The sequence below is a fragment of the Suncus etruscus genome, chromosome 9 (genome assembly GCF_024139225.1).
Source record: "Suncus etruscus isolate mSunEtr1 chromosome 9, mSunEtr1.pri.cur, whole genome shotgun sequence".
Lineage (NCBI taxonomy): Eukaryota > Metazoa > Chordata > Mammalia > Eulipotyphla > Soricidae > Suncus > Suncus etruscus.
Window position 1 is genome coordinate 108,055,060 of NC_064856.1, and position 14,025 is coordinate 108,069,084.

Here is a 14,025-nt window from a genome sequence, read left to right on the forward strand (position 1 = left end):
TCCCAGGCCAGGCTGAGGCCCGTGGAGCCCTGGGGTCCCAGGGAGGCTCCCCTCCTCCCCTCCCGGGGTGCTCTCAGAGGCCTGGTGGGAGGGGTGTGGCTCGACTCCCCAAAGGGGCAGCAGCCCAGGGAGGGAGGGTCCCAGGTGAGGTGGCCCCTCCCCACCCAGCCCCTCTCCTGCACTTAGAACCCTTGGATCAACACGTAATAAAGAGAATGTTTGGAATCTGAGCTGCCTCCTGTTTCTTCCCCCTCAGGGAGACCCAGTGGGAGGTTGGGGTGGGGGGCAGATGGGCCGGGGAATCCCTCCCACCCTCAGAGCCAGGTGAGCAGCCAAACCAGGGAAGGGCCCTGCACCAGGAGAGAAGCAGACACCATGGTAGAAGATTTTATGATTTATTTTTTAAAAACATTGAAAAATAAACCCCGTCTACATGTCCCGGGCTCCTCCAGCAACTGGGTGGCAGGCCGGAGGGGGGTCCCTTCTCGGGAGAGCGCCTCTGCCCTCGAGACCCTCCTCCACCTCACCGGCTTATTGCTACAAGAAGGGGAAGAGGAAATGCCCACACTGTCCCCTCCTCAGCCCCAAGCTACGTTCTGGTCTCACTCCGGGCCGGAAGTGGGCGCCCACAGGCTGGCTGGGGTGGGGTGGGGGCGGCGGTGGTTGGGCTGCAGGTCCGGGCTGTGCCCATGGGCAGCTCCAGGTCTTCAAAAGTCCTGGCAAGATGCCCGCTTGTCCCTGGCAAAGCACAAGTGCCCGAGGCCGCGGAGCCCTGGGGCCTCGGTGGCTCAGAGTGAGGGTGCTGGGGGCTCCAGGGGTGCACCCATGAGGGTGGGCGGGGGCTGGGGGCCCGGCCTGGCACTGTGGCGGGTGGCGGCCAGAGCTGGGCGGATGAGGGGTGGCGGGGGCTGGTTGGGGGCCAGCCGGGGCTGGAGGAAGCGGCCTTGCTGCAGAGGTGGTGGCTGGCGCAGCAGGGTGGGGGCAGTTGGCAGCGGTGGCCTCAGCAGTGGCGGCGGCTGCGACAGGGAGGCTGGCGGTGGCGGCGCAGGGGGCACAGAGCGGGGCACCGACGTGGACACTGCAGTGATCTGCACCTGAGGGAGGAGGGAGAGACCAGGGACCAGGCGGGTAGTGCCGCATCCTGGGCCCAGGGTAAGGCAGGCGCAGCCCAGTGTTCTGAGGCCTCACCTCATCGTCCTCCTCCAGGGCAGGGGCAGGCACCGGTGCTGCTCTCCTGGCCTCTTCAGGGGGCCCCGGGGCTGCGGGGGCACCATCCTGCTCGGCCTCCCACTCCTGAAGCACCTCCTCCAGGTTGAAGCGGCGCCGGTAGCTCACGAAGAAAGTCTTCACCTGGGTCAGCGTCTTGTTCCCGATCACCTCGGCGATAGCGCCGAAGTCTCTGCCGTACCTCCGGATGGCTACCGGGCAGGACACGGGCGGGACAGGACGGGGTGTGTGTGAGTGCACCGCACCTTGGCCCTAGGACCTTTCATCCACAGAAGACTTCTGTTGTTTTTGGGTTACACCCGGCGGTGCTCAGGGGTTACTCCTGGCTGTCTGCTCAGAAATAGCTCCTGGCAGGCACGGGGGACCATATGGGACACCGGGATTTGAACCAACCACCCTTTGGTCCTGAATCGGCTGCTTGCAAGGCAAACGCCACTGTGCTATCCCTCCGGGCCCCACAGAAGACTTCTGGACCACCCCACTGGACCCACCTTGTACAGCCAAAAGCTGCTCGTCTGTGGTCCAGCGGGAGTTGAACTTGGTGTTGGCCTGCAGGACCAAGAGCTATTTCGGACTCCAGATCGGAGACTGTGACCGCTGCCCTCCTCCCAGCACCAACCCCAAGCACACTGGGTGGGGGCGGCAGCTCACCTCGGGGGGCCGTAGCGGATCGATGCCGCCTTCCAGGGCCTGTCGCAGGCTGCTGTTGGTCTGCTTCATGCTCTGCACCTGGAGAACGGACAGGAACAGGCCCTCGAACTTCCAACCTGGGGCACCCTCGGCCCCAGCGCAAGCAGGGGACAGCCAGGGGCCCCTCTCAGGTGCAGAAACACCAGGGCGCTTGCTCCCCGGCAGCAGAGGCCACGGCTGGCTGCCACCTCGGTCACCTGCGGGGGCCCCACCTGGCGTTTGAGGGAAATGAGCTGAGAATCGAGGCCACGGAGAGTGAGGTTGGCCAGGTCGGGACTTCCGGACACTGCTGTGAGGCCCTCGGGGCTCAGGTACATGCCCTTCGGGGGGCGCCGCCGAGTCCGAAGCGGGTGATGGCGGTATTGGGAGCCCTGCGCCTCCTTCTTCCCGGGGCCTGGGCGGGCATTCAGGGGCCTTGAAGGCAGCGGCTGCAGGGCGGGAGGAGAGCAGCATGGCACAGGAGTGTCCAAGACAGAGCCAGAGGCGGGCAGGCCGGTGGGTTCAGTGGGTCACTCTCACCTCTCTCTTGGGGTCCCCGGCGTCCGGCTCGCCCTCACTGACGGTGCCCCGACCCTCTTCAAGTTCATCGCTGCCACCAAGGAGGGGAGGGATGACAGGCCTGAGGTGAGGGCTGGACCCAGAGCTCTGCCTGCTGCTCCCCCACCACTCTAGCCCTGGGGGGGGCACCCCACCTGTCCTCCTTGTCCTTGCGGCCCCCCAGCCGCCGCGCCTGCCGGTCCATCACGCTGGTGCGGCTGCGGGTCTTCTTCCAGGAGTAATAATACTTCACCAGGCTGGGGATCAGCTTGTCGGGCAACTGGAGGGGCAATGCCAGAGGCTGGGACCATCCAAGACTGGACAGAGGTGGGGGGTGAACAGAGTAGGTGGTGGTGGGGGACACGTTACCATCTGCTGGATGCGCTGGAAGCACTTGCCATGGAAGCCGAAGGCCTGTTCAAATAGCACCTTGTCCTCCACCGTCCACTCGTCAGGGAAGGGGGTGAAGTTGGCCAGGTCGGCCAGCGACTTTTCCACATCATGTTTGTGCCACAGCAGCATGCCCAGAGCCTGGCCCACGACAGGAGCCATGTCAGGCCCCACTGGCCTGGGCTTGGGCACCACCACCCCAAGCCCACAAGCCCCCACCAGGCTGCAGCCGAGCCCACCTGCTCGATGTTATAGCCGTGTTTCTCCTTGGCCATGGCAATGTACTTGTCCACTGCAGAAGGGCGCAAGAAGGGATCAGCAGCAGAGCCCAGACAAGCAAGGGGGGTGGGCTCCCTCTGCACACCTCAGCCCTGCCCGGGGCCTGGGTCTTGCCCACCGACTCACGCTTGGCATCGGACACGCAGTGGTTAGGGGACCACACCAGCATCCCTTTCAGCTCCTTGTTGCTGTATCGCGCTGGGCTCTCTGCAAGCCGAGGGAGGGAGGGAAGGAGGGAGGGAGGCACTCAGGCCAGCCCCATGGCCAGCTTGCCTCCGAGGTGAGGCCCAGGAGGGAAAGGAGGAATAGAGACCCAGACAGGAAGGCAGCGCAGGAAAACTCGCCGTGCCACGGGGCCACCCGCCACCCCCGCCCTGCTGCCTGCCTGCCTGCCTGCCTGCCCTGCCAGTGGGCGCTGGCCAAGGGCTCCCCCAGGTGGGGCTCAAGGCCAAGCCCGAGCCCTGAATGCCCCTCCCTCCGCAGCCTGCCCCTGCCACTCACCGGGCTTGCACTCCGGGATTACGGCCTGGTAATTGGTTCCAACGCGGATCATGCTGTCTGCGGGGGCCAGGGGGGAGGCAGGCGGTGAGGGCCCCAGGGAAGGAGGGAGGCCGGCAGGGAGGATGTGGCGGGGGAGGCAGCTGGCCTGCGGCTCTCCTTCCTGACCACCCAGGGGCCCCAGGAGCCAGAGGCTCACTTTTCCCTGAGCACCCCCACACCCCTCCCCAATCAGCCGAGCCCCCGAAAGGAACTAGAGAGCAGCAGCCCCTTGCCTAAGTCTCGCTCGGGTCGGCCCGGGAAGGGAGTGAGTGGAGTGGATGGAGGTGGGGGGCAGGCAGACGGGGCCAGGGGGGCCAGCTGCTGCAGACAGAGCCTAGGAGGGGCAGGCAGCGGAGCAGCAGCCTTTGTTCTGGGGCTGAGGGTCCGGGGTGGGTGCCAGGTGGAGGTGGCAGGAGGGCACGGGAGGGCGCCCCATCGCGACATGCAGGTCTCCAGAGGTGGCCTCGTGCAAGGCAGGAATCCAAAGCTGCCCCCCAATACGACCACCACGTGAACCTCAGGTTTGGGGCGGCAGATCCCTCGCAGCCCCTTAGCCCGGCCGGCTCAAGAGAGCGAGCGAGCCTTGCAAGGTGCCGGCCAAGGCATTGCACGGGGCTGGGGGTGCGCAGATCGGCCGCCAGCAGCACCCCCAAACCGGGGCAGCGGTTCCTGGAGAGCCTCCCGGGCTGTGATCGCGGGTCCATCGGGGCTCGGGGGCGGCAGATCGCAAGCCTGCGAGGCAGCCGGCGACCCCCCCCCCGGAGGCGGGCGGCGTGGGGCGGGCTCCGGGGTGCACCAGCCGCGCCCCGCTCGCTCACCGTGCGAGTGCTCCTCCTCGCTGCTGTCATCCTCCGAGTGCGGCTGCCCGCCGTTGGGCGCCGTCTTGGCCCGGCTGCGGGACAGGATCCCGGAGCCCGCGCCGGGCTTCTCCATCACCGAGGGCATCGCCGCCGCCTAAGCACACGGCCGGGGGGCGCCGTCGAGCCGAGCCGGGCCCGGCCTGGAGGGGTCGGTCGGTCGCCCCGGAGCGGGGGCGGCGGGGGGCGGGCGGCCGGGTCGCGTGGCCGGCCGAGGCGGGGTCGGTGGGAGGAAAAGTTTGGCGCGAGTGTGCGGGCTGCGGGGACGGGGGCGCGCGGGCGGAGGCGCCCCGCGGTGCGTGAGCCCGGGGCGAGGGGCGGGCACCGGGATGCTGCTGCTGCGGTTGCCCGAGAGAAGAGGCGGGAGCTCCGCCTCGCCAAGCCGCGTCCGACGGCAAACGGCCGGGCGGGACTCCCGGCGCCGAGGGCGGGCGGGCCGGCGGGCGGGCGTGCTCCGGGGCGCAGCCGCGGACGGACGTCGCTTCGCCTCAGCTCGCTCGCCTCGGTGCCCGTCGCCCGCGGTCGCCTCGGCCCGCCTCGCACTCGCACTCGCACCCGCCGCCGCCGCGCACACAATGAAGCGCCGCCCGCCCGCCGCCCGGCAGCCAGGCCGCCTGGCCGGGAAGTAGTGCCGGCTGCGCCTCAGCACCCCTCCCCCGCCGATGCCTCCGCCAGCTGCACATCTGGCCCTGGGCGGGCGGTGGGCGGGGCAGGGGCGGGGCTTTCCATAGAAGGGCGGGGTCTCTCCTCCGGGGCGGAGTTGGGTGCGCGCGCCCGACGCGCTCCCCACACCGCCGCCGGCCCGGGGGCGTGGCCGAATCCTGGCTGGGGCTTCGGGGGCGTGGCCACCAAGGCAACGAGTTACCCCCGCTCCGCCACTCCCGGCTCAGGGCGGGGGCGTGGCTTTGTTCGGGGGCGTGGCTTAGTAAGCCTGGCTGGCGCTCCAGGGGCGGGGCCAAGCGTAGAGTCTTTCCCTCCCTCCTCGCCTCTCACTCCCAGAACAGGGGCGTGGTTTTGCTCGGGGCGTGGCCTCTCTTGGGGCGTGGCCTGGGCCGGGCTGGCACTCCAGGGGCGGGGCCAAGGGAGCGAATGCGCGCGCCCGGCGGGTCCTCCCACTCCCCCCATTTCTCTACTCCTGGGCACCGTCCTTGATGGGGGGGAGACCCGGCTTGGGAGTGAGCCCCGGGGTCGACCCCACACGTGGCCACCGTGTGCCCCATATATGCACACACACACACACACACACATATATCCCAGGGGCTCGGGTTACCGCCTGCCTGCCTGCCCCAGGGCCCCCGAGGCCGCCCGCCCGGGTGGAGCCCAGGCTTTTCCTTCCATCTCCCTTCCTGCCAAGGAACTCCCCGCCCCCCTCTTTCCGCAAGGGGGACCCCCCTCTTTCCCTCCCTCCCTTCCTTCCAGGCGCCCTTGGGGGCCAGAAGCGGATGGGGAGGACGGACAGGCCAAGCCAGGCCAGGCCAGGCCAGGCCTGAAGGCCAGGCAGAAGAGAGTGAAGGCAGGAGCTATAGCCAGTTACCTACCGGGCCTGGACAAACCCGGCCTGGGAATGGGGGTGTTGGGGGTGCATCTCGCGGGATTTACTCCCATTTTTCCCACCCCACATACCGTGAGCAGCTGCGGGGTGCACCCCGAGAATAGTGGCATCATCAGGGGCAGACGGATGGATGCATGCATGGGTGGATGGATGGATGGATGGATAGATGGATGGATGGGGAGCCAGGAGCCGCTCTCCTCCCCCCAGGGTTGGGTTCCCTGCCTGTCTCTGTCGCCCCAGCTGGGAGCTGCACCCCCTCCTCCCCCGGGACAAGCCGGGGCAGAGTGACAGACGGCGGCGGAGGGGTTGGGGGAGGGTGGGCAGGGGCTTCCCGAGCTGGAGCCAGAGCCAGATCCAGCCACTCTGCCAGGCACACAAAGAACCCAATGCTGGGTGGGGGCCCGGCCATGCGGGCCACGTGCTGGGCAGCGCGACCCTCCGGGCCCCGGGGACTCCCAGGGACACACACACACACACACACACACACACACACACACACATCTCTGTCAGCCAGGCCCGGTCAGGCCCAGCCAGGCCAAGCGCTCGGTGCCCAGAGAGCGCCCCGGTTGCTGCTGCAAGCGCCCACCTCTCCCTGCCCTGCCCTGCCCTGCCCTGCCCTTCCTCGGCCACTCTGTAATCAGATCCCTAAATTTAGCTGCAACCCCGGGACTGCAACCCGGCCAGGGATCCCCGCCCCCACCCGCTGCCTGCAGCCAGGCCAGCGCCCCGCGGTCCTGCGGTCGGGCCGCGACCCGGCCCGGGGCCTGCCCGCCTCCTGGGGGGCGCCTGTGGGCGCCTGGACCCAGCCGCCTGGACCCACACCTCCTGGGCGGCGGCTGCCGTGCTGTTGGGGCCACCCAGCCTGTGGCCACGTTGCCAGCCACGCTTCAGGCCAGAGCCCCACTGGTTTTGCTCAGCTCTTAAGTCATGAATTTGGGGGCAAGGGGAGAGGAGAGGGGTGCAGACACAGCACAGAGGAGAAGGCAGTGGCCTTGCACGAAGCCCACCCGGGTTGGATCCACACACACCCTAAAACCTTATGATTCCTGTGCGCAGAGCCAGGAGTAACCCCTGAGCATCACCAGGTGTGGCCCAAAAACCCCCCCAAAAAAGAAAAACATTATGGCCTGGGCACCAGGCCCCTGGGTGGGGAGATCTGGGCAAAGATGCAGGTCTGAGCTGGGGGGGCGCCAGGCCTGCATGAAAAGGGCCTCAGCCGCCCGGGTGGCACCGTGCCATGCCTCCTCAGCACCTCCCATCTTTAGGGGGCCTCTCCTCTCTCTCTCTCTCTGTCCCCTCCTGCCTGGCAGGCCGCCCTGCAGCACTCTGCACCCCATGACAAGGCTTCCATCTTGCCTGGAGGGAAGGGGAGGGGTGGGCGCCCCTAATGCAGTCCCTGTACATTCACCTCTTTCCCTGCTCCCAAGGCCGGTGAGGTGCTTCCGAACATACACAGTCCAGCTGCCTTGGTCAGCCCCCACCAGGTGGCCCCGCAGCCGCTAGGCTCCCCCTCCTCCCTGCACCTCCTCCAGGAACCTAATTCTCCTCTCCCATCTCCCAGGAGCCCCAGCTCAGGGCCAGAAAAAGAACCTGCTGAGGGGTGGGGGCGGGGAGAGCCTCTTCATTCCAGCCCTGGGGTGGGGGGACAGTGAGTGGCAAGGGCCACCGTGTCCCCAGTGGTAAGGACTGGACCGGTGCCCTAAGGGTCTGGGGTGAACCTTGGGACCAACAGAATGCCGAGAGGAGATGGGTTCCAAGGCACAGACCCCCTCTCTTCCCAGGGGGTGCCTGCTGCTGCTGCTGAGCAGAGGCCAGGCCCCACCCTCCCACCTGCTGCAGCCGCCCCCTCCCCAGCTGGCCCCCTCTTTTGTGCAAAGCCACACAAAGGACAAGGGGCCCCGGCCGGCCTGGCCATCTGCTCCCAGCAGCCTGAAGGCTCTTAAAGAGACAGAGCCTCTTCCCCGGCTCCCTGGGACTTAGGGGGGGCCTGGTGGAACACCTCCGGGTGTCTGCCAGAGCCAATTCTCACCCCCACTTTCTCCACCTCACCCCCACTCGCCAGCCCCCAGGTTAAGAATCTACCTCCCCAGGCCGAGGTGCCAAGGTGCCACGTGGCCAGGAATACAGGGTGTGGGAGGGGAAGTGGGCAGAGACAGCCTGGGAGCAGCCCTGCGCCCCTCTGCATGCTGCCCCCGCCTTTCAGAGGCCTGCAGATTCCCCAAAAGCTAGGATCCCTTCCGCCTGGGTTCAAGCTATCTACAAGGGCGCTGGGCCCTGGCCTGCCCTGCCCCCATTTCCCCACCAGCCTGCCTGGCACCCAGCCTCTGCCAGTGCCTTCAGAGGGCTGCGGGCCAGCCTAGGATCCAGGAGCTCCCAGTGTTTGCAGTTCTGCAGTGAAGGTTGAAACTGAAGCTTAGCACAGCCCCCCCCACATGGGGCACCCCCACAAGGCTTCTGAAGCAGGGCTCCTTCCCCCAGGCCCAAAGAAGCTTCAGCTGGAGTTCCCCTGGGAAACCAGACACCCCCCACCCCCATTGTTGGAGACCCCGGTCGCAGCTTCCAAGGGATGGTCTAGTCCTCTCTGGATCCCCGCAGGGGTGCAGACTGGGAGATTCCCCCCCTCCCTCCCCGGGGTGCTGCAGCCCTGCCAGGTGCCAGCACATGTGGTGGGGGGTGTTAGCTGGAGCCCCCAGGAGCTTTCCTGTCCCCAGACTTCTCTGCCCTCTGGCTCTGGCACCAAGCCTCCTCCCTCCTCAAGGTGAGGCGAAGGGACAAAGGTTGAGCGAGAATGCTGGGAAGGAAAGGGGGTGACCTTGAGCTGGGGCTGCCTCCCCATCTCCTCTCCCTCCTCCTTCAGGCGGGGGCAGCTCCAGCCAATCCTGACCCCCGGCAGCCCCTGCCGGACAGAGGGGGACTGTCCCCAGAACTGGCTAGCTGAGGGAGGCTGGTGTCTGCTGTGAGGTGCCCGGGACCCCAGCGGCCCTCTAGGTAGCCACAGCCCAGGGGCTTGGCTGAAGAGAGAGACAGTGGAAGGCAAGCAGCAGGAACCTGGGGGTGGGGTGTGGCCCCCCATTCTGAGGCCTAGGGGAAGACAGCTGAGGAACTCTGGGGGAGCCCTGCGCCCCCACCCTGGCAGCGGCACTCCTGCCCAGACAGGAATTCCATTCCTCCCTCCAGCTCTCAGGGGCCCCACGGTGGCCTGGAGCTCAGCCCTCTCCTCTCAACACCTCTACGAGGGAGCCTCCTGGGCTGCACTTCCCAGGGGGCAGGTGACAGTCCGCCTCATGGCACTTGGGGGCTCAGGGAGGTAGGGCGGGTACCTCTGTGAGTGATGCCCAGGGGCCAGGGGCAGATTCAGGGCAGACCCCTGGCTTGCACGCTTGCTCACACACACACACACACACACACACACACACACACACACACACACACACACACACACACACACACACTGGCACGCGCACAGCAGGAGGTGAGGAAACAGCCAGGAGGACCCGGGAGAGGCACAGAAGGCAGAGGCAGCTGCCAGCCCCAGCCCCCAACGTCACTCTGGAAACCTGAGGGGGGGTCTGCCTGCGCCCTCACCTGGATATAGGTTGGTGCCCTCTGCTGGTGGCAGTGCAGAGGCTGGAGTTGGGGTCACCCCCTGTGGCCCCAGCGAGACAGACACCAGAGCAGGGAACCAGGCTCCCACCCCCACCCCCGGCCTACTAGCTTCAGACCCAATCTGCAATGAGTCTCCTGGGCCCAGAGCTGCTGATCAGAATCTCCCTAGAACAAAGGGGGCAGGGCTGAACCCCCTGGAAGGAGAGCAGTGAACCCCCCCCAAGCTGGATAGCTGGAGTATCCTGGCCAGCTGAGCTGTGTGCCCCTGGGGTCAGTGGCTTGACCCCTCTGACCCTTGGTTCCTCCGTCTCTGGAAGACAACAGTGACTTCAAGCGTCAGTATTGCAGATGAAGTGACAGCAGAGCTGCTGGTAAAACTGCCTTCCTCCCAAAGCAGGGGTCCCCCTCTAGGCACCCCAGCCGGAGTGTATCCCAAGGCCACCCCCCTCCCAGGCATCCCCATCTGACCTCTGAGCTCTAAGCTCTTCCTCTCTCTCGGACATCTGACACTTGATGGAGTCCAGCTTCCAGCTCCGGCCCATCTGGTCTCTGGCATTCATTAGCTTGTGACCCAGTCCAGGGTCCTTTTTATTTTATTTTTAATTTTTTGGGGTGGTCACGTCCAGCAGCTCTCAGGAATTACTCCTGGCTCTGTGCTCAGAAATCACTCCTGGCAGGCTCGGGGGGACCATATGGGATGCCGGGATTCGAACCACTGTCCTTCTGCCTGTAAGGCAAACGCCCTACTGCTGTGCTATCTCTCTGCCCCTCCCAGGATCCTTTTTTTTTTTTTTTTTTTTTTTGGTTTTTGGGTCACACCCGGCGGTGCTCAGGGGTTACTCCTGGCTGTCTGCTCAGAAATAGCTCCTGGCAGGCACGGTGGACCATATGGGACACCGGGATTCGAACCAACCACCTTTAGTCCTGGATCGGCTGCTTACAAGGCAAACGCCGCTGTGCTATCTCTCCGAGCCCTCCCAGGATCCTTTTTAAATAAAAACTTGTTCCAGGGGGCCGGGCGGTGGCGCAAGAGGTAAGGTGCCTGCCTTGCCTGCGCTAGCCTTGGACGGACCGTGGTTCGATCCCCCGGTATCCCATATGGTCCCCCAAGCCAGGAGCAACTTCTGAGCGCATAGCCAGGAGTAACCCCTGAGCGTCACCGGGTGTGGCCCAAAAACCAAAAAAAAAAAAAAAAAAAAAACTTGTTCCAATGGCTGAAGCAATAGTATAGTGGGGAGAGCACTAACCTTGAATGGAGCTGACCAGGGCTCAATCCCCAGCACACCCCATAAGGTCCCCACTAGGAGTGATCTCTGACCTGAGCACAGGTAAGTAAACCCCGAGTGTGACTGGGTGTGCCCCCCCCCCAAAAAAAATCCAAATGTCAGTATTCTCTGCCTAGGCCATAATCAGTCTGGTCCTGGCTTGGGAATAGACAGACTTACAATCACCATCAAATAGGTCGCTCACAAAACTGCTACCTTTGCTGATAGGCAGGGTCTGTGCTAAGAAAACTCTGGGGCCATAGAGGTGGCGCTAGAGGTAAGGTGTCTGCCTTGCAAGCGCTGGCAGGAAGGACCTCGGTTCAATCCCTCGGCATCCCATATGGTCCCCCAAAGCCAGAACAATTTCTTTTTTTGTTGTTGTTGTTGTTTTTGGGCCACACCCGGCAGTGCTCAGGGGTGACTCCTGGCTGTCTGCTCAGAAATAGCTCCTGGCAGGCACAGGGGACCATATGGGACACCGGGATTCGAACCAACCACCTTTGGTCCTGGATCGGCTGCTTGCAAGGCAAACACCGCTGTGCTATCTCTCCGGGCCCGACAATTTCTGAGCGCTTAGCCAGGAGTAACCCCTGAGCATCAAATGGGTGTGGCCCGAAAAAAAAAAAAAGAAAAAAAGAAAGAAAACTCTCTCTCTCTCTCTCTCTCTCTCTCTCTCTCTCTCTCTCTCTCTCTCTCTCTCTCTCTCTCTCTCTCTCTCTCTCTAACGGAAGTTCTAAGTCTTCAAAGTCTTCAATATTCAATCAATACCCCCTCATCAGGTTCCACTTCTGCTGAATATCTGGCACCACTTCTCTCAGGCTGTTACTCAAGATCTTACTGGATGGGGCCGGAGAGATAGCATGGAGGTAAGGGCATTTGCCTTGCATGCAGAAGGTCGGTGGTTCTAATCCCATCATTCCATAGGGTCCCCTGAGCCTGCCAGGAGCAATTTCTGAGCACAGAGCCAGGAGTAACCTCTGAGCGCTGTTGGGTGTGACCCAAAAACAAACAAACAAACAAAAAACAACAACAAAAGATCTTACTGGATTCTTCTTTTCTTTCTTTTCTTTCTTTTTTTTTTTTTGGTTTTTGAGCCACACCTGGCTGCTCAAGGGTTACTCCTGGCTTTGTGCTCAGAAGTCGCTCCTGGTATGCTCAGGGGACCATATGGCATGCCAGGTATCGACTCAGGTCTGTCCTGGGTTGGCCTTGTGCAAGGCAAATGCCCTACCGTTGTTGTATTGCTCTGGCCCCTTTCTTTTTAACTGTTCTTCCTTTCCTTTCCTTTTCTTTGCTTTCCATTTTCCTTTCCCTTTTTTCCTCTCTTCTCTTCTCTCTCTCTCTCTCTCTCTCTCTCTCTCTCTCTCTCTCTTTTTTTGTGTGGTTTTTGGGTCTCACCCAGCAGTGCTCAGGGGTTACTCCTGGCTAGTACGGGGACCATATGGGACACCGGGATTTGAACCGATGACCTTCTGCATGAAAGGCAAACGCCTTACCTCCATGCTATCTCTCTCCGGCCCCATCTTCTCTTCTCTTCTCTTCTCTTCTCTTCTCTTCTCTTCTCTTCTCTTCTCTTCTCTTCTCTTCTCTTCTCTTCTCTTCTCTGCTCTGCTCTTCTCTTCTCTTCTCTTTTTCTCTTCTCTTCTTCTCTTCTCTTTTTCTCTTCTCTTTTTCTCTTCTCTTCTTCTCTTCTCTTTTTCTCTTCTCTTCTATTCTCTTCTCTTCTCTCTTCTCTTCTCTTCTCTTCTCTTCTCTTCTCTTCTCTTCTCTTCTCTCTCTCTACCCCCCTCTCTCCCTCCCTTCCCATACCCAGTGGTACTGGAGGGGAGCTGCTCCCAGTACAGTGCTCAGTGGACCATGTGGTGGTGCCAGAGATCCACCCGAGGGCTCCTGGATGCAAACCTTACCTTACGCTCACCATCTGCGCCACCTCCCTCGCCCAGCTGCCTGTTCCTGATCCAGCAGAACTCCTCGGGCCCCCACCCTGAGCGCCAGCACCTGAAACTTGCTCCTAGGTGCCCCACACGGGCCACTCCCTCGGGCCTGCCAGGAGCTGTGCCCTGGGTGGGTCCCTCCCTCCGAGGCTCAAGGCTCGAGGCCTGGCCATGAGCACCAAGTTGCACCTCTACCCGGCCTTCCCCTGCTGCTACCATCCTTCCCCACTTCCCCTTGCTCCTTCCATCCTTCATCCTTCATCCTTCTACTCACCCTCTGCTCCTTTCCTGACACCTGCCTTAGCACTGACCTTGGTGCCCATTCACAGAGAAGGGAGGCAGTGGGAAGGAACCCCCAAGCTCGCTCGCTCCGCAGACCCCACTTTTACCTCCTTTATCTCGGCTCCAGTCCATACACCTTCCCCTTCGAGGACACCTAGCTTCTGAGCTCTGCATTCCCTGCTCCATGCACACAGACATGCGTGGAGACACGGGTGGACACACAGACACACAACACTTGTGCAGGCACACACGGAGACCTGAGAGCACAAAGACACACGACGCACACGTATACATGTATACATATCAAAATAGACACACGGACAGCAGGTGACACATGTTCCAGACATATCCATTAGAGATCTGGACAGACATGCAGAAGCAAACTCCTGGGCATCTGTGTACTTGTGTTTGCTACTTCTTCTCCTTCCCAAACACACACAAACACACACACACACACACACAACAGAGGCTCCCCCTGAGTCAGGCCCCCTTCCACCACTGGCATCTCAACAGCCTGTTCACACCACACCCACACCGTCTGCCCCATCCTCACCTCCCACTCGCTCACACCCCTGTAGCGCCCTCTCACCTCTGCCCCTGCACAGGAAGCTTTCACCACGGGTCTCCGGTCCCCGGAAGCGGCTGTCAAGGGCCATAAAGGCCCCCTGGTATCCCTGGACTCATGCCTACTCAGACCCCACTAGAGGAGGGGCTCAACATCAGTATCCCAATTCCTCTTCCTGCCATCCAAACCTACACTCTTTGGAGGGGCTATACAGCCTTGCTTAGGGCTGACTAGTGGCTCTATGAAGATCAGTCCTGGCAGGGCTGGGAAGGGGGTAGAACCCAGGTCAACCCTGTGCAGG

The 14,025-nt window shown here is 63.0% G+C and overlaps 1 protein-coding gene across 2 annotated transcripts; it reads right to left on the bottom strand.

Moving 5' to 3' along the window:
- Window positions 1–525: 525 nt before the first annotated feature.
- Window positions 526–4,609, bottom strand: RCOR2 (REST corepressor 2). Of its 2 annotated transcripts, XM_049779662.1 has the most exons (12): window positions 4,482–4,609; window positions 3,625–3,681; window positions 3,250–3,330; window positions 3,084–3,136; window positions 2,824–2,985; window positions 2,610–2,734; window positions 2,437–2,506; window positions 2,130–2,345; window positions 1,879–1,956; window positions 1,719–1,776; window positions 1,189–1,418; window positions 656–1,094 (listed from the first exon to the last, which is right to left on the bottom strand). In XM_049779662.1, exons 1-12 carry the CDS (start codon window positions 4,606–4,608, stop codon window positions 789–791), a joined length of 1,563 nt encoding a protein of 520 aa, XP_049635619.1. In that variant the 5' UTR covers window position 4,609; the 3' UTR covers window positions 656–788. The 2 variants fall into 2 exon arrangements, with proteins under 2 accessions (XP_049635620.1, XP_049635619.1); XM_049779663.1 differs by lacking the exon at window positions 1,189–1,418 and having other exon boundaries at window positions 526–1,094.
- Between the last annotated feature and the right edge of the window lie 9,416 nt (window positions 4,610–14,025).